Source organism: Mauremys reevesii, linkage group 1 (genome assembly GCF_016161935.1).
Source record: "Mauremys reevesii isolate NIE-2019 linkage group 1, ASM1616193v1, whole genome shotgun sequence".
In the NCBI taxonomy this organism is placed as follows: domain Eukaryota; kingdom Metazoa; phylum Chordata; order Testudines; family Geoemydidae; genus Mauremys; species Mauremys reevesii.
This window is the reverse complement of record NC_052623.1, coordinates 67,533,359-67,553,242: the sequence shown is the minus strand read 5'-3', so window position 1 is coordinate 67,553,242 and position 19,884 is coordinate 67,533,359. Positions and strand designations below refer to the sequence as shown.

The window sequence follows — 19,884 nt, the reverse complement described above, 5'->3', positions numbered from 1 at the left end:
TTTACAATAGTTTCTTTCAATTCTCCTGGTGCTGGAGTTAGCCTCATCAGCTTGTAATTGCCAGGATCTTCTCTGGAGCCCTTTTAAAAAAAAATCAGCATTATGTTAGCTACCTTGCAGGCATCTGCTACAGAGGCTGATTTCAATGATAGGATTTGACTTCCAAATTTTAAAGGATGCCTTATTGCCTCTAATGGCCTCCATAACTCTGCACTTGGTCCTCCTACTTTAAAAAGATATATTTGGGGTAGACATTTAATCTGAGCCTCCATTATGGTGTTTTTAAGTAGTCTACATGCGGCTTGCATGTGACTGCTCTTTTTAATTTCCGTATAACTAGCATCCACATTCTTGTATAGTTCCCCTTATTAAATCTTAAGTGGTGGGTTTTCCTTTTTCTCTCCCTCCTCCCCATCCCCCCATAAGGATGCTAAATTTAATTATATTATGTCACTATTGCCAAGCAGTTCAGCTATGGAAAGTTGCTCTTGGGCCCAAGCCTGTGTTCCACTAATGACTAAATCAAGAACTTCCTTTCTCCTTGTGGGTTCCAGGACTAGCTGCTCCAAGAAGCAGTCATTAATGATGTCTAGAAATGTTATCTCTGCATCACACCCTGTCGGTGACATTTACCCAGTCAATATAAGGGTAGTTGAAATCCCCCATTATTATTGTGTTTTCTGGTTTTGTAGCCTCTCTAACATCCCCTATCATTTCAGAATCACCATCACCATGCTGGTCATGTGATCCGTAGTATATGACTATTGCTATACTCTTATTACTCAAGAATAGAATTTCTATCCAGAGAGATTCTATGGCACTGTTTGAGTCACTGAAGATTTATACCTTATCTGACTGCCCTTTTTTTTTTTTAAACATATAGTGCCACTCTCCCACCAGTGCAATCTACTCTGTCATGCCTATATATTTTGTTCCCTGGTATTACTGTATCCCATTGATTTTCTTTATTCTACCAAGTTTCTGTGTGGCTGTTACAGCAATATCCTCATTTAATGTCAGGCATTCTAGCTCACCTATCTTAGACTCCTAGCATCTGTATATAAGCACTTACGCATTTTGTCAATATTTAGCTGCTTGCCTTCATGTGTCATGTTTAACCGGATCTCTTTTACATTTGGCTGTTCCTCACTAAATCCTACCTGCACTTTATCAACGTCTGTCCTATCCTCTACACTGGGATATAGAGTTCCCCCTCTAATAATTTCATCCCTAAGAGATATCTCTGTCCGAACCATGTGCTCCTCTGCACCTGTCAGCATTCCCCCAATCCTTAGTTTAAAATCTCCTCTGCAACCTTTTTAACTGTACATGCCAGCAGTCTGCTTCCATTTTGGTTTGGTGGAGCCTGTCCCTTCTGGTACCCCAAAAGGTACCCCCAGTTTCTAATAAACTTAAATTCCTCCTCTCTACACCATCGTCTCATCCACACATTTAGATTTTGCAGTTCTTCCTGGCCCTGCACAGGGAACTGGAAGCATTTCAGAGAATACTACCGTGGAGGTCCTGGACTTTAATCTCCTACCTAAAAGCCTAAGTTTGGCCTCCAGGACCTCTCTACTGCCTTTTCCTATGTCACTGGTACCTACATGTACCACAACCACTGGCTCCTCCCAGCACTACCTATAAGGCTATCTTGATGTCTCGTCAGATCTGCTACCTTCACACCCGGTAGGCAATTCACCATGCAGTTCTCTAGGTCACCACAAATCTAACTATCTATGTTTCTAATAATTCAATCACCCACCATTATTATCTGTTTCTTCCTAATAACTGGGGTCCCTATCCCCAGAGGGATATTCTCAGTACAAGAGGATATCATGACATCATCTGGAAGGTGGATCCCAACTATGAGATGGTTTCCCTCTGCTCCAGCTTGATGCTCTCCTGCCCTGAGACTTTCACCCTCCTTAACAGCACAGGGGCTTTTGGACAGGAAGTGGGCCCACTGTACTGTGTCCCTAATAGCGTCTTCTGTGTACCTCTCTGTCTCCCTATGCTCCTCAGGTTCCGCCACTCTGGCCTCAAGAGCCTGTATTCTGTCTCTGGGGGCTGAGAGTTGCTTGCACTGCATGCAAACATATGCCACCTGCCCATGACAAGCAAGAGGCCAAAAGCACTCAAGTCTTGTTTAGGAGAGGTCAGGCTGCTGTAGGCATCAGAGTTGACTCTCTAAAGCCTTTTCAATAAAAGCACTTCCATTGTTAAGATGATGCCACAAAAGATTTTTATGCCCTGAGGCCATTCAACTAGGAGGAGAAAACATTTCAACAATCTGATCTGTAACCAAAGGGATTTATTTACAAACTGTTTCCCCAACCATGTGATACTTGCAACAGCCATTAGGTCTGCATTACGTATAAAACTATTTAATGTCCATTTCTCAACATTCAAGAACATTGTTAAAACAAATGTATAATATACACATGGAAAAAAAACCTAGTCTAATAATATAGTATTTTAAATACAAATCAAATCAAACTGAAATGCTACCCTGTAAAAGTATAGGGGGAGGTTTACCTGCTATTTTCCTAATCTGTTCTGGATTTCAGAATACTAACTAGCTTTTTTCTAATGCTAGCTAATGGTTACTTTCTCTTATTTACCCTGACATATTATATGACCAGAAAAACATTAGACTAATGGTCCTTATAGTCATGTATCCTGTTTCTGATCTTGGCAAGTATGAGTTACTGTACTAAAACCCCATACTGGAAAGATATTCAATAATATTGACTAACATTTCTTTCTAACCCAAGGGAGGTATTGGTTGGCTTATACTAGGCTCAGCCTAGCTAGTGTAACTGTGGCAGATATTATAATTATTCTTAGAAATGTCTAAATCCTTGTTTCAATTTAGTAAGCTCCATACCACCAAGTGCTATAGCAGTGACTTCAATGGGTCAACGTTATGTGTTATGTCAAAAAGTATTTCCTTTTATCAATTGTAAATCTGATGACTTTTAATTCCTACAGGTGTCCCCTTGTCCTTTTATTATTAGATAGTAAATAGAATTATCCTAAAAACCCTCTTAATGACAAATATACCCCTAACATGTCCCTCTTGTTCATCTTCATTCTGTGCAACATCTCTAATCGATATGCTCTCCCCTCAAATGCCTCTAATCATTTTCATTTCCCTTTCTGGATCTCTTCTATTTCTGCTACAAGATTTCGGAAACAGGGTGAGCAAAACCAAACACAGTATTCACGATCAGGCACACCATCAATTCAGCCAATGGCATGATAGTATTTTTCTGTAGTACTCTCTACACTTTTTTTTTTTTTGTTAAATACAGCTTGGCATCTCATTTGCTATATTGATTGCTTCTGCATACTGAGCAGATGTTCACACTGAATTGTCTGCAATTATGTCATTTTCTTGAGTAGTTACATTTAATTTAAAATGTTTGTCTGTGTATGAGGAGTAAGACTGTTCTTCCATGCGTAGTGCATCCAACTCATTTCCATTGAATTTCATCTGCCTTGTCACCCAATTTCCTATCACTGTCAAGTTCTTCTGAAATCTTACTATGCTAACAAACATTGCATACTCTACAAATTTTATTACCTCATTATTCACTACCTCTTGCAAATAATTAGGTTAATAGCTATTTAGATTAACTGGTTATGAAATAAATGTAATGATCATTATTTTACAATTTAATAATACTGGTTTTACCATAAGTTCTGGGAAGCCAACAACGATAGTAGCATAATTATGCACATCCGAGAGAATCCTGTTGGGCGAGCTGATCTTTTGTCCCACAGCTACGCTTAGGTTCTCTGAAGATAGTTGGTCACTTGAAACTGTGTGCGGCACACACAAATCGGATGCTAAAGTGGAGAATCAAATGATAAGCATTAAATCCAGATAAGCAAGAGGAACCAATTATCCTTACAAGCACTGAGCACTAATTACCATTATCCTTTTTATCATAATTCAATAGAAATAAAATGAAGAAAAAAAGTCAAGACCTGTTTGCTATATTGTACTACATCCAAAAACATGACATTAAATTAACATTATTTTGGTTGCAAAGTCAAGCACTCAAAAGTTAGGAAAGCCTTAATTCTGCCAACTTGTGTCCTCGTATGCGTTGAATGAGACAACAGTGAAATGTATATGCCCAAGGGAGCAAAATTAAAGAATATGCAATATCCTAATTTTCAACCTAAATAACTTTATTTTAATATAGAATTTTTGTATACAATTTCCGAGGTTTTTATGAGTTTTTTTCTTTTAAGGGAAAAAATATAATCAAATTCTATCATATACAACTGTAACAATTCCCCCACGCAATAATGAATCAGCAGCATGGTTTCAACTGTGAACCTTTCACACTGCAGCAGAGACTGATGCTACTAGGACTACAGGAATCACCATGTTAGATGGCAACAACAGAAGACTTTTTTCTGAAGTGGGGGGGGGTGGGTTGCTGGTTGCAGGTGCTGGGTCTGGGGACTGGTCAGGGGGATGACCAGCCTAACGAGGATCTCTCTTGCCCCCACTCCCAGCCCTGGGAAAACTCTGGCCCCAAGTATTTACCCATTTGCTGCTCTTCTCTGTACTTCTTCCAATTCTATTAACTTTTTTGAGATGGGGCAACCAGAACTGCACACAAGTATTCAAGGTGTGGGCATACAATGGATTTATATAGTGGCATTATGATATTTTCTGTCTTATTATCTATCTCTTTTCTAATGGTTCCTAACATTCTGTTAGGTTTTTGACTGCTGCTGCAGATTGAGCAGGTGTTTTCAGAGAACTATCCATAATGACTCTAAAATCTCTTTCTTAAGTAGTCACAGAAAATATAGACCACATCATTTTATATGTATAGTTGGGATTATATTTTCCAATTACTTTGCATTTATCAACATTAAATTTCATCTGCCATTTTATTGCCCAGTCACCCAGTTTTGTGAGAAACCTTTGCAATTCTTCCCATCAGCTTTGGACTTAACTATCTTGAGTAATTCTGTATCCTCGGCAAACTTTGCCACCTCACTATTCACCCCCTTTTCCAGATCATTTATGAATATATTGAACAGCACTGGGCCCAGTTCAGATCCATGGGGGACCTCGCTATTGACATTTCTCTCCACTGACCATTTATTCCTATCCTTTGTTTCCTATTTTTAACCAGTTACTAATCCATGAGAGGACCCTTCCTCTTATCCCATGACTCCGTACTTTGCTTAAGCACCTTTGGTGAGGGACCTTGTCAAAGGCCTTCTGAAAGTCCAAGTATACTATATCCATGGGATCATCCTTGTTCACATAATTGTTGACCCTCCTCCCCATTAAAGAATTCTAATGGATTAGTAAGGCATGATTTCCTTTTACAAAAGCCTTGTTGATTCTTCCCCAACAAATCATGTTCATCTCTGTGTCTGATAATTCTGTCCTTTATTATAGTTTCAACCAATTTGCCTGGTAGTGAAGTTAGGCTTACCAGTCTGTAATTGCCAGAATCTCCTCTGGAGCCTTTTTTAATAATTGGTGTTACATTAGCTATCCACCAATCATCTGGTTCAGAGGCTGATTTAAGTGGTAGGTTACATATCAGAGTTAGTAGTTCTGCAATTTCATATTTGAGTTCCTTCATAACTCTTGGGTGAATAACATCTGGTCTTTATGCTTTATTACAGTTTAATTTATCAATCTGTTCCAAACCTGCCTCTACTGACAATGTTCAATAATTGTGGCATGCTGGCAACATTTTTCTGAGGAGTACAATTGAGAGAAGGAAAACGGCACGTTTTAACTCAATATCTCAGGCAAATCTGAATGGAATTTCATGGGATATTGAAAAGAAATTTCAGAAGCCTAAAGGGTTCTTCCTCCTGAATGTCAAAGTCTGCTACAAACAATGGAGGTGTTTGTAGCTCCTCAAATGAAAAGTTGCAAGAATCACTTGTAATGGAAAGTGATAGGCAGTCTAAATAAAGGGGTTGCTACCAGCGCCCCCTATAATAGGTAGGGGTGTGTGTGTGTGTGTACAGTTCTCAAAATTTCTGAGGCATTTTATTCAAACAATTCCAAGCCTATGTACAGAACTTTGCCATCTTTTTTGAAACAAAGGTATGAATAACACACTACAGGAAAAGAATCAGACATGAAATTACTGAAACATCTAAAGTACAAGAATGTTGTTTGTAAAGGCACAAACACAGAGTTGATAAAAAAAAAAAAGAGTGACACAGGTTTACACTGAGTACCTGTTGTTAAACCAAAACCCTTGTCAACTGGGTCTTCATTCAATGCATGCAGCTGGCAAACTCCACTCTCTTCAGACACCATATGCGCTGGCTTGGTTAAAAGAAATTTCCTGTAAATAATGCAGACTTATTAAAAAATGGTGTAACAAGAATATTTATTTGTTAAATAGTAAAAATACTCTATAATTATATAACAAGGATCTCAACATGTTTTACTTAAAATTAATGAAGCCTCACAACACATCTGAGGAAGGTAAGCATTTATCCTCTCTAGTTTACAGGTCGAGAAAGTAAACCATAGAGAAGCAGATTTGCTTACAGTAACTATTTATACACTTTTATTTATTGTGAGGTTAAACAGAAACTGGAAAATGGAGCACTGTTTGTTCCATTAAACTATGAATCAAAGTAACTAGGAAAGTAGACTAATGAGCCAGATTTTCAGTTAGTCACACTAATATTGGCAAGGACCTAATTTATACAGGCATAAATACCAGTTGTGTAAAATGTGCTATGAATGTGGACATAGCCAAATTTGGTCTAGATTTTCAGTGGTGCAAATTTACATAAGCTCATCTTGCACACTCACCACTCTGGATTCACGAGTGCAATTTGGGCATGGGGAAATCTGCACCTCTAAGAAAACTGACTGTAGGCATCTAACCATAGACACAAACAAAATCAATAACTTTGTGTGGGCACATCAGGCATTTGTGCAGGTAGGTTAGATGCACACAAATACTGGTGTGCAGCTGCAAATATTGCCAAATATCTCAATTTGTTCTATGTTTGTATAGCTCTTAGCACAGGGAATCCTGATCCATGACTTGGGCTCCTAGACAAAACCAAACAAAGAATGAAATGGGTTAACTTACTGATTTGTTTTGCTTTCCACCAAGAGCCAACGGTCTTCAGCCACTAGGAAAACGGATCTGAGATTGATAGGTAGTGAGATAGTATGAGTTCGACCCTCCAGTACATCCAGCACAATAAGGTGGTTTCTGTGAAATGTAAACCAAGAAAACAATCATGAGGCAGAGAATGTATATGAGAAATCTATTTTTTTAAACAAAAGCAATGTAATTTATAGTTAACTCTCACCCTTCTTCTTTGTAGAACACCAGCCAGTTTTTATGTGAAAACTCTCTGCACATTTTGTGACTGATCTAAAAAAATTCATTACACATCAATTACAATTTGTCAGGTCAGTTCCCAATAGTTTACCTGACTCCTTACATTTTTAGTTATGCTTTTTTCTGGTTAGAAAGGTCAGAAACTAAAATATTTGGCCAAGATGATCACAAAAGTGTGCCTAAAGTTAGGTTTCTAAACCCACATTTAGGCACATAAATAGGTGGCCTGATTTCCAAGAGTGCTGAGAATCAAGCAGCAATCACTGAATCATACCAAATTTGCTAGTTTTTCTTTAAGTAATTCACTATGATAACCGCATCTCAAAGCACTTTCCCACCTACTCCAAATTCATAAATTGCATTATAGTAAAATGAATTACAGATCACTCTGCTCTGGGCTCAACAGGACCGCAACAACGTGTAACAAAATGTTCTGTAACTCTTAGCAAAATATCTGAAAGGGTTTCATTGTAAAAATTACATATCCCTAGACAGCATCCCTTATTTATTGCCCTTCTATTCTGTAATGATGATATATTCTGCAGGTACAAAACTGAGAATTCAAAATCAATCAATCTATCTATCTATCGCAGTACACAATTAACTGTTCCATAAAAGATAGAAAGGAAGCTATCCTGCTAGCATGTCTGTAATACTGAGCTCTGATAGGTCTGGTATAGTCTAGCCAGGAAGTTGTTGTTCCTCACCGGCTCCTCCTTGTTGCCCCACCAGGATGCTCTCTTTGGAACTTCTTGGGTATCTGATGAGAATAAAAGTCTATGAATGGCACCAGTTTTCGTATCCAGCAACAAGACAACATTACTCTGTAAACAGAAAAGAGAGCATTACGCCCAGTCTTCTTAAAGCTCACAGCTCCAGATCTACATGAAGTGTCTTTGTTCTTTGCAACTGAGGCTACTTAATGTCACAAGGAAATTTAATTTCGAAAGTATGGATTGGATTTTACTTGGCTGGAAAATTGCAGACTGGATCCTCTGGTCTAGCAAAGCTGATCTCAGTGCAGAACTGATGAAGTAAGGCAAAGGTACAACTTAACTGACAATGGTTGGTCAAGATGAATAGTGCTATTTTAAAATTCTGTAATGTTTTATTCATGCTGAAAAAAATCAAATTTGTTTGTTTGTAAAGTTTACATCAATATTTAGAAGGAATTGTATAAGTCTAATGTTAATTTACAGTGGCCTAATATGATTTACGCAGTTAAGGCTTAAATCACCTGTAGCATACATTTGCCGTCAACTACACAGGAAAGTCTTACCAGCTTTGCTTCTTCTCTTATTAAAAGATTTGCCGCAACTCTTGTGTTTCTTTAACATTATGCTAGAACAACAGAACCTCCCTCCCCCGAATATTTAAATCATATGGAATTTGAAAAACTATTATATGGAAAAAGGTTAAGCTATAATTTGATATTATTGTGTGGCTCCTGTAGCATCACTTTAAATATTTCTTTTTAAAACATTCTAAAGTTGTTCCTAAGGCATTAAACTTTCAAGGACTCGGGGAAAATGATCACACACAGCCAACCTTAACTGCTCTAAATTAAATTTTGAAAGCTACAAAAGAATAAGCTAATTAAGTCTTGTATTTCATTACTTCATTAATGTCTTGGCTCTAAATCTTTGTCATTCAGTGAAATACTACGTTCTTCAAGGTTTTTTTTTTTAAGGACATATTAAAAGTCAACTGTATGAGTGTCTAACATCTGAAGTAATACAAGTGAACGATAAAGGACTAAAAAGGTGAAGTCCATAAGATTCTCCTAAATAAAATATGTACTAACTCAATCTGAGTCACAGTTTTTGCGGGTAACCTTCAGATTTTCTCTAGGGCTGTTATTTTAGAGGAATGAACTTTTCATTTTGAATGAGAGCTTATTGTAGCTAAATATGGTAAAACATTTAAAATATTATCATGACATTTGTAGCATTTGGAAAATTCAGCTGCAGCTCAACTCTTCTAATAAAAGAAGAATTTACTAAATGCTCACGTATTCCAACCCAAATTATAGAAATGTGGCCCAGGAGAGAGTTTGTTTTGGATTTTGGTTTTCTGCCATATTGTATTTATAAACTTCTGCATCAGCATAGCTGAACTGAAGAAATGCATTAGCCTTCCAAGACACAAAAAACCCCATATGAATCAGTTATGTTCTTCTACTTAGTATTAAGTTTATACGTGCAGTTGGCAGTATAAAAAGCCTCTCTACTCCACCCCTTTTGATGTTAATGGTTTCCTTCTGTGCTAAGTGACCGATGGCATATTCTGTCTGTGTTTAATAATAGAATTTTGCGTCACTTGTGAACACATCCAACTGCAGTTCTGGCAATCCTTCAAGTGGGATGGGAAAAGATGCTGATATGCAGTTCCGTTATGTTTGTTCTCGACTGGGAGAAAAGTAACCTTTGGGTGACCTCGTGACCCTGATGTCTGGAATTCCAAACTTAGGACAGATGTAATAACCAGCCTCATGAGTGGCGTTCTTTTATTTTTAGTGTCTGAACAGTTTTCCTTTCCTTACTGCTGCTTTTATTTGAGTTAGGATTTTCCTCTTAAAAGTCCTTAAACCAAACAGGGCTGTGATTTCACTGCTGAGTAGAGAAGTTGTGCTCAATAATCTTGTAGGCATAGTGGGGAGCGGCCGCAGATAAAAGTAATAATTTAAATATTTAACCCTCACTTACTTTTTCCTTTTTAAACATCTTTCTTGCCCACAACTAAATTTCCTGTCCCTTGGTCCTTAACTCCATTCCCAGTTTCTCCCTCTTATATGCCTCCTCCCAGACACAACCATGCTCAGACATGCAGTTTCTTCCTCTCTTGTCTTATATGCTCCACCTCCTGGACACACATATATGCAACAAATTCAAATATTCCTCCCCTTTCAGTTTATAGATGAGACTTTCTTCCTGGCTCTTGGGCCTTGCAAAGTAAACCTCTCCCTACAGTGTGTGCTCCCAATGCCTCCCTTACACAGGCAGTTTCTCCTAGCACTGCTACCTGCAGATCTCAGGTGACACTGACACATTTAGCAACCATGTCACTGTATATCTGTAAAACTGAGGTAGAGAAAGTAAGGGCAAGAAGTCTGTGTAGTGGATTTGAAGTTCCTGCGTTCCAACTCTGCTGAACTCCGAGCTGGGAAAAAAATAGTATATGAACATGTAACAATCACAATGCATATACAAAAGAAGGCAGAAGCAAGGTTCGCTGTAGCAAACTGAAAACTGTTTTCCCAAATTGTGGATGTTTATACTTGTAAACTTAGGGTTTGTCTACATTGTGTGGTAATGCACTCTACAGGAACTTTTAGTTTCTACCAGCAGGATCTGCATGGACCAATTAATGTACAATCCTTTTGTGTGCTTTAGGAATCACACCCCGGTAGAGTGCATTACCTCACCATGCAGACAAGTCCTTAATGGGCTTTTATATAACACTTATTGTTTGTAAAATATAGTGTGAGAACCTTGGAATATTTCTAGCTGTTAAAATGTTTTTATATTGCAAAATGTTATACTTAACAGTAAATTACTATGCTGGGTTAATATCAGTTTTACTGTTGTATTTCTACAGTTTACATTTCAGTTAATGGGAGCTGTCCCTTTAAGAACAATATGGGACGGAAGTACAGTTTTAACAGAGCAGAAGTCTTTACCTTGTGTAAAATCCAAAAAGGTCAGAACTTGATTTAATCTGTGTATCTTTCAAGAACACAAATCTCATTCATGAATGCGAAGCATCAGATCTTACTGGGGGACCAGATGCTTCAGAGCACTGCTTATGGGCTGCAAACCCTCTCGTCTGTAGGTCACCAATTTTAATCCAGACCAGATTACTATGGATTAAAAACTGTTCCCATCTAACGGATATTTGGTGGTCCCCTATTATGTGATGAGTTTGGTGGGCTTCAGTTTCAGCTCCAATGTCTCAGATTCACACTATACTCTGCACTAGTTGGCAGACTCAGCAGAGGGGTCAAAAACGTCATGGGCCACAGAGACTAAATTACCTCTGCTACTCATAGAGCAAATTTCTTCCACAGCATCCTCCAGATAAAGATCAAAGTATGCTGGCAGGGCACGGTGTGTGGACAGCCTGTCCTGCTGATAACAGTTTATTGTTACAGATACTTTGGTTCTAAATATGCAAATTATCTAATTAAAAAAATTTGCATGTGGTTTGCTTCACACACTAAACTCCACAAAACTTACCCACTATCTACCTGTTACCATTTAGATTGGCCATCAGCACTGGGTGCATACAGAGGGGAAACACTTGGTCTTTGAGGGGGAGGGTACCCTGCAGCTCAGTGTGGTGGTAAGGAACACCGCCACCAAGCTTTCCCCTGAAGAGCTGAAGGCCCCCGCTGAGCACTTTGAACTCCTTCCCCCACATGAGAACCATTATGAATCTACTACCAAGATTCAGGTGGTAAAGGGGAAGCCCTCCTAAGTTACCAACTGAAGCGTTTGACGTAAGAGGGATAAAAAAAGGGCCATGCTCAGCACTGAGGTCTTCAAGCCATTCAGTAGAATGTGAGTCTCCCATCCCTCTCCCAAGAAAACGTGCGGGTGGCTTAAAAGTTGGTAATCCCCACAAATATGCAGTTAAATTAAAGCCCCAATAAAGTACACTTTAGCAAAATTTTATTTAAGGGAGGAGGAAGAAATTAAGGACTTTTATTTTAGTGCAATGCTCTTGATTCAATCCAGATGGACATTATATGAGAAAAAATAAATAGCAGCAGTTCGTCTGCACAGCCATGGATATAGTTGTCTCATCCTTTCCACTATAATTATCTATTTAAGTGTGTTTTGTAATTGAGTCATAAATGTTCATCTAAAAAAATGTTTTATTAAAACAGCTATTTGGAAAGTGATACTAAGTACTGGAGTATTTTTAAAACAAAAATAACAAAAGGGGAAGCAGAGATTTTATTTTATTTTTAAAGTAGTTTTTGTTTCCTTCAAGATTTTAGCACTTTTTGACCCTTTTTTCGACTACTCATAACTGGAGGTCTGGTTTACATGATGATACCTGGTATTTATTATAGCACTTTCTGTCTCCAAACCACTTTACTGATGGTAGCTAATCATCACAATTTCCCTGTAAGATAGGTACTGTATGTTGTTACTCTCCCTATGCAGACACAAGGAAGATGCAAAACAAAAAAGTTAAGTGACTTGCCATAGGCCACAGAGAGTCAGTGGCAGAGCTCAGATTAGCACTCAGAAATCCTGAGCTTGGGTCACTATTTGTTTTTATTTCCATGGTCACCTCACAAATATCAATACAGTTGGCCTCATTTAGGTAAGTAATAGCATCATTCCCATTTTACAGATGCACAGACTTGCTCAGGACCACCTGGTAAGTCTGTTGCAGAGCTAGGTATAAAACCTAGGTCTCCTGATATTTAGTCCGTTTTTTTAACCTCACGGTCATCCTTGTCCACTAGATTACATCTGCCCTCTGAAAGTTTGAATGATTAACTAAACTTTACTTGAACTATACAAAATTTTTTATTCTACAATTTAAGGCTGAACTGGCTTGTCAGCAATACTGTCAAGCCTTCTGGCCTATGGTTACAATTGGAAATATTTCAAGATCAGATGGATTCTCAAGGTTCTGTATTTTTACACTTCTCAGCAGGGACCAGAAGTGCAGGGATTCAAAACATAAAGAAAAATAAAACAGAGGAAAACACCTCTCTTTTATTTTTATGTTTTGAAGCCTTAAGGAAGGATTATTTCATTTCAAGTTAAAATTCTGGATAAAAGTACAAGCTGTGTTACCTGACTTGTCCAATTTGCCCACCTCTAGCCTTCAAAAACCAGGGACAAATAAAAAGAACTCCAAATGTACCATTTCTAAAATCTCCTGATTTTTTTTTTCTTTTAACTCTTGAATGGACAATACTGTCTTTCCTTCCCCTTCCCATGTCAAAAGTCAGGTGAGGAAATGCCACCACAGGGGTCTTCCTCGTCCTTCTGGAAGCAATAGGCTGAATGTTAGCAGTAATCTGGGCTCTGCTCATTCTGCCTGATATGAAACTAAACAGACTAAATGAGCTGTGACCTAAGGGAGAGCCCAGATCAAAGCTTCAGATCACACAGCAGTGGCCATCAGGCCTACGCCGGGGTCCAGCCCACCAGATAAATGCCTGGTTCCTTGGTATCCCATTTTGGGCCTTGCACCGAGCAAATTATTAACCTGGCCTTCAACTGGTGAAAAATTAAATAGAATGATAGGCAACAATCCACGGTGATTAATAATATGCTACATGAGTGAATCATATTCCTTAATTTTTCCGCATAAAGTGCAAGAAACTGATTGTTCTAGAAGGGTCAAGTCATTTTTGAAGTGATCCTAAACATACGCAGGCTCTGTAAATCCAAACTGTCAGTTTAATGAAGTATATTTTAAGAATCAATGAAGATCTATTTTAATATTAAGTTTGTATATGAAATCCTAAGATAATGCAAAACATGCAGTAATATTATTGTTAGTATATTATTTTCCAGCATGATAATTAGGTTTATTTTTAGAATGCCTTTGCCCAACTGTGGCACTTGCTGAGAAAGATAAGACCGAAGTTGCCAATATTCAGACTTATGGTCAGAGAAAGAAAAGAAGGTTACAGCTGAACAAAAGTCAACAGCAATGGTGCATTGAACCACAGTAGCCAACCTACAGTACAGTCTTTATATCAGATTTTAATTCAGATTTTTATTGAAAAATATATCCTAGAAGGACAGACATTATCACAGTCACTGAGTTAAATGCCTAAGGTTTCACAGAAGCCTTTGATAAAATATTCCCTCTCCTCCCCAAAGAGATTCAATGCTACTGCAGTGTGGTTAAAAATAATACTAACAAGACAATTATTTTCATTTTAGGAATTTCAGAAGTTTAGAAATATAATAGGAGAGTATTGCTCGGATCTGCCTTCAGAAAATGTCTAGTATTCTAAACGTTCTCAGGCACTCAAAGCACAGGATCGAGTGCCATCTGTTTTACAAGTTCTTGTACCGACTTTAGTCCAGGGGTTGGCAACCTTTGGCACGTGGCTTGGCGGGCTGGGCCAGTTTGTTTAGCTGCTGCCTCCACAGGTTCGGCCGATCGCGGCTCCCACTGGCTGCGGTTCGCTGCTTCCCATCGCCCCCATTGGCCCAGAGTGGTGAACCGCAGCCAGTGGGAGCCGCGATTGGCCGAACCTGCGGAGGCGGCAGCTAAACAAACTGGTCCGGCCCGCCAGGGTGCTTACCCTGGCGAGCCGCGTGCCAGAGGTTGCCGACCCCTGCTTTAGTCATAGAGGGCAAAACCTTGTTTTGAACTGAACAAACTTGTTATGAGCTTCCCGAAATAGCTCAAATAGTACTTTCACAACTGATCAAGACAACTCTATTGGCAACAGTGAAGGAAGTTAGCTTTTGGATGAGAATTGGGAAAATGCATTTCTAGGGGCCCAATTCAACAGAGATATAGGCAAATGCAATTCTTCTGAGATCAGTAACAGGTTGCCCCACTTACATATGCACTGAATTTAGTCACAAATCTGAGACCAGTAAAGCATGCCTATATTTAGGCTATGACAATATGCTTGGCTTCCTGGGATGCTAAATGTGTATGAGATATTTGACACCTCATCAGCTGTGTTGTTAATGGAAATTTCTCATTCCCTCTACTAAATACAGGAAATGTTCCTCTGAGCTAGCTAATAGCCAATGAGAAATGAGGAAAGAAACCAAGAACCAGTAAGGGGGCGGGGAGAGGAAACAACACAAGAAAAGGAAGAGGGAAGCTGGTGACCAACAATAATGATAATTGTTAATGCTATGTCTCATATCACTTAGGAATGTAAACAGGACATAAGACTGGAAGGGACCACCTGAGCCATACATTCTAATCCCTTGCTAGCTCAGGCAACACCATCATATAACCCCATTCATAAATTTATCAAGCGCCATCTTAAAATTAGTTGTTTGCCTTGACTACTGCTATTGGAAGGCTGTTCCAGAACCTCCTCAAACCTCCTCAAACCTTCTAATTTCCAGCATAAATGTTTTCATGGCCATTTGTGTTTGTTCCAATGTTGCTATTTGGCTTAAATAACTTTTCTTCCTTCCTGACGTCTATCCAGGGCTGGCTTTACAGTTTTCACTGCCCCAAGCAGTGCGCCGAATTGCTGCCGTGGCAGGCGGGGGCAGTCCGTGTGCCCTTAGGGCGGCAGGCGCGTTTCCGCCGCGGCGGCAATTCGGCGGCAGCTTCTATGTTTAGCTGAAGCCGCCCCGGACAGCTAAATATAGAAGCTGCCGCGGAATTGCTCTCACTGCAGAAACACACCTGCTGCCCTAAGGGCACACGGACTGCCCTCGCCCTCCTCGGCGGCAATTTGGCGCGCTGCTTGGGGGCAAAACAACAGGGACTGCCGCCCCTTGCAGAATGCCGCCCCAAGCACCAGCTTGGAATGCTGGTGCCTGGAGCCGGTCCTGCGTCTATCCCCCTCAGGCATTAATGGGACATGATCATATTTATTAGGCTATTATAATTCATATTAATACTTATTCTTTTTTTACTCAAGTCAGCATCTTGGGCTGCTCTCCCATCCCCTCAAAAAAGGTGTTAAATTGAAAATATTCTAATCAATTTCTAATAGCAGTTCCAAATAAGACTATTGAAGTGATGGGCCCAAATCAAACAGATCTGACACTGAGAAAGTTAGAATCCAGATCCAAACTTTGCTACTCTAATCCATCTCTACAATGTGGTTTACACCACCATTTTGTTTTACCCATCCAAACTTCCCACAAACTCATGCTATGGAAAGGGCAACATCATGATACTTAGTAAAAAAAAAAACAACGGTGGCATGAACAATTGTGATTCAGAAGGCATTTATTTTTTATTAAAAGTTCAAAAACTAGAAAGGCGATGAGCAAAGCTTGGATTTGAATACACAGCTAAAATAGGGGAGTTTAGACTTAAGTTTCCTCTGCTAATTTGAGACTCCCAAACTCAAATCGTCTCCTTTTTTCCCTCGCCACTAGTTGTCAGTGTACTTTTACCACTAACAGGGTAAACAGGCAAATCTCAGCATTAATAGTGCAAAAGAACATAAAAACATACAGTAAACCAGCCTAAACACTGCAAGAAAAAGTAGAGCTGAGGGATCCTCTCTAAAGGTTTATTGTGCAATTAGACTAAATATCCAGAAGTGTGCATATTTATCCCAAAGTATCTCACAACCTACAGAGGTTGAGGAACCACAGGGCTCCTACTCTCGCTGTACTATTTTCCTCACAATGAAACATGAAACAGGAGGATATATATTTATTTATTTTACCTGCTCTTCATGTAGAATCACTTGTCCTTTGAGTGGATTTCCTAGAGGTGCCACAGTCACAAAGGGTTGCCATATGCTTCCAACTGTTCTTGGGAAGATGTCATAACAATCCACAAAGTATCCATTTTTACTAGATACATTCATGAAATATAAGGAAACTGGATTGCATGTAGCCACATAGAGCATATTTTCAGTCTCATCTTCTGAAATAAGAAAATAAGGCAAAATTAATGAAAGCAAAAGACTTTGTCATGATCCAAAATCGTGTTAACCATCAGATTAACTGAAAACTGAATGATGCTACTGTGGGAATACAGCAACATATTTAAAATAAATTTATACTATTTTGGCACATATATCAATCAATCAATCCAGGTAGGACTATGTGCTACTCTTAACCTACAGCAGCATTCCCATGATGACAAAGGGAATTTTGTACATAAATCAAGGATGCAATGTGGCCATTATGTAAACTAAACTTTTAACAGAAAAGTTGTTATCGGCTTCACGCTGACTAGTAACTCCCTCCACAAATATTCCAAAAGATATTTGAGTAGAAGTCCAAGACATAAAGCTGGTTTGGCATTCAAATCAACTGCTAAAGACTCATGTTATATGAATCCTTATAAGCAGAAACCTGTACAGCATACACAAGTTTACTTATAAAAAAGAAAAGTCTCTCAGAAAGAGAAAACTATAGTAAAAGTTTTCAGATGCAGACTTCTTAAAAATGTGTCCACTTACTGGAACTAAAACACCAGGTCATTTAATAATTATAGACAACAGGAAGGAAGTTTCATGTGGCAAGAGAAACACAACAACTGTTTTTGACTCACTTTAGATGTTTCTGAGCATCAAATTAAAACTGCAATTTCTATTAATGTCATCAAAAAATTGGGAACATGCTTAGAAAGCGAAGCCACAATCAGAAAAAGGCAGCGTTGTCAGTTTTCATAATTTTAAAGTATTTACAATGTAAAATAAATTACAGCCACAAAATGTATTACATTTTATAACATATCATAAGTATCGGTCACAAATATCAATAATGATGTGATGTGCATTGGGACGGACGGACGGACACACACACACTCTCTCTCTCTCTAAATAAGGCAGGACTGATTAAATCAGAAAGGGCATTGATCAGCATAAGCACCAGAAAGAAAGCACAGGACTTTGCATGCTACAAGTCTTGCATTAGAACTGGCTTTAATTAGGGAAGGGCAAAGTTAGAAAGAGTTTTTAAAATTAATTTTGAAACAATGTATTATATAATATAAAAATTAGGAACACTTTGAATTATGCATCTATATTTCCTTTTAGAGCCAAATTTCCTTCCTAGTTTACATTATCACCAATATGTTTTAATGGAATTATACTCTCCTTTTATGATTGATTGTTTTTGCATTTTGTCGTTTTTGACTTAAAGAAAAAAGTTAAACATAAAGAAAATCAAGCAATATTATTTTTTCTGTATCTCACGCAGGCCCACAGTGAAGGTTCCCAGAAGTGAATTCTCTGTGTTACTGCGCATACACTCAGCACAGAATTTGTAGTTTCTTTTTTTAGTGCAATTACAAAAATATGATATTGCTCTTGCATATTTCAAAAAAAGGGAATACAAACTACATAGTACTAACTATTAATGAACAGTTATGATCTCATCTGTCCAATTCCTCATTATCTCCAGTGTAACTTATATAATACAATAATGGGGATCATTACAAAAATTACAAATATTTTACTGTACCTTCTGCTACAGCAACATCACAGACCAAGTTAACCTCATTCAAAGGCAGTGTCCAAAAAGCAAGTTCTTCTGTGAAACTGAGGGACCTTGCTTCATGCCGTTCCAGTGGAAATCCCTGAACATTTAAATATACTGGACCCTAAACGAAAATGATAACCATGAGGACTTGGTATTTTATTTCACTCACCAGCCTTTATAAACACTAGGAGTTTTCCTAAAGATTTCTATTGCTTTTAGCACTAAATGCCAGGCCAAGCATTATAAAGAAAAGAGGAAGGCTTATATTTGGGAAGGAACCAGATTGCTTTTTCTGTAAGCCCTCTGCATCTCACCTGGAGCCCTGAAGATTCTGCCATCGTTTTCCCCGTAATATACAAGCCATGCTGTCGCCCTCCCTTGAGGCTACGTATTTCAACTGTTACATCCATCTACTCATGGGGGACTGCATGGAACTTAGTATGAAACCATGGTCCTTGCCTGGAGTGTTTTAGATCAATAATGAAAGCACAGTGCATTTGTGCAAGGAAACAATACTGAATTTCTTGATTATGGAAGGTTTAAAATATCAAACAACATTACACTAACAGTTTCCCCACCACCACTGAAGTAATAATTAATAAAGACAGGACATGACATTGGGTTTGCAGAGGATGTGGATTAGGTTTAGGCTGGAGGCCAAATCAGACCAAAGGTTCAGATTCAGATTTGAGAGGGAAAATTTCAGCTGCATGTGAAATGAAACTGGAAAACAGGCTCCTTCCCATTTTATATCTCATCCAGATGAGTTGTGATCTGGGGACTGAAACTGCACCTCCCTATGCATCCATGCCTGTTTCCGGACTTCTCTAAAAATGGCATTGTCACCTTCATAGCAAGAACTCTGCAAGAGCTTTGGAACTCAACCCTGCAAAGTCCACCCTCTTCATCCCCCCCAGTACCACTTTCAGTATATGTCCTGCAGATGGAGGGCTCACAAGGTAGGACCCCACAGCAACTCAGCTGGCAGTGTGAATCACAAAATAGTCTACTTTTTTAATCTGTATAATTAACAGTATTTATTTCATTACAAAAATCAACTCAGATTCTTCTTTCTGCAGGAAATGAGTGACATCTTACATTTATTAAATCATAATCTGGGTGATGATATATTGCTGTAAAGAAAAAATGACTACTGGTAATCAGTATTTTTAAGCATTGAAAATGACACAAACCTTTATATTTAACTGATGAGTTTCTGTTGGACACAGTAGTTTCTGCTGTGCATTCCCTGATTGATTGATTCTCCAGTAGCCCATAAATTTATGGTCTGGCAAGGGTAGCCTGTCAAACAACATATGAACAAAGAAACATTTATCCCTGTTAATTTGCAATGAATAAGGGATACGTCATTT

The 19,884-nt window shown here is 38.6% G+C and overlaps 1 protein-coding gene across 1 annotated transcript in view; it reads right to left on the bottom strand.

The window, feature by feature from the left end:
* The window catches only part of VWA8 (von Willebrand factor A domain containing 8), a 277,696-nt gene that overhangs the window by 62,683 nt on the left and 195,129 nt on the right, over nucleotides 1-19,884 (bottom strand). Inside the window, exons 27-34 of the mRNA XM_039506868.1 lie at nucleotides 19,705-19,813; nucleotides 18,494-18,632; nucleotides 16,744-16,946; nucleotides 8,084-8,200; nucleotides 7,345-7,409; nucleotides 7,119-7,244; nucleotides 6,244-6,353; nucleotides 3,701-3,855 (exon numbers count right to left, since the gene is read on the bottom strand). Coding sequence (XP_039362802.1) covers nucleotides 3,701-3,855; nucleotides 6,244-6,353; nucleotides 7,119-7,244; nucleotides 7,345-7,409; nucleotides 8,084-8,200; nucleotides 16,744-16,946; nucleotides 18,494-18,632; nucleotides 19,705-19,813 — 1,024 coding nt within the window. The remainder of the gene's footprint in view (nucleotides 1-3,700; nucleotides 3,856-6,243; nucleotides 6,354-7,118; nucleotides 7,245-7,344; nucleotides 7,410-8,083; nucleotides 8,201-16,743; nucleotides 16,947-18,493; nucleotides 18,633-19,704; nucleotides 19,814-19,884) is intronic.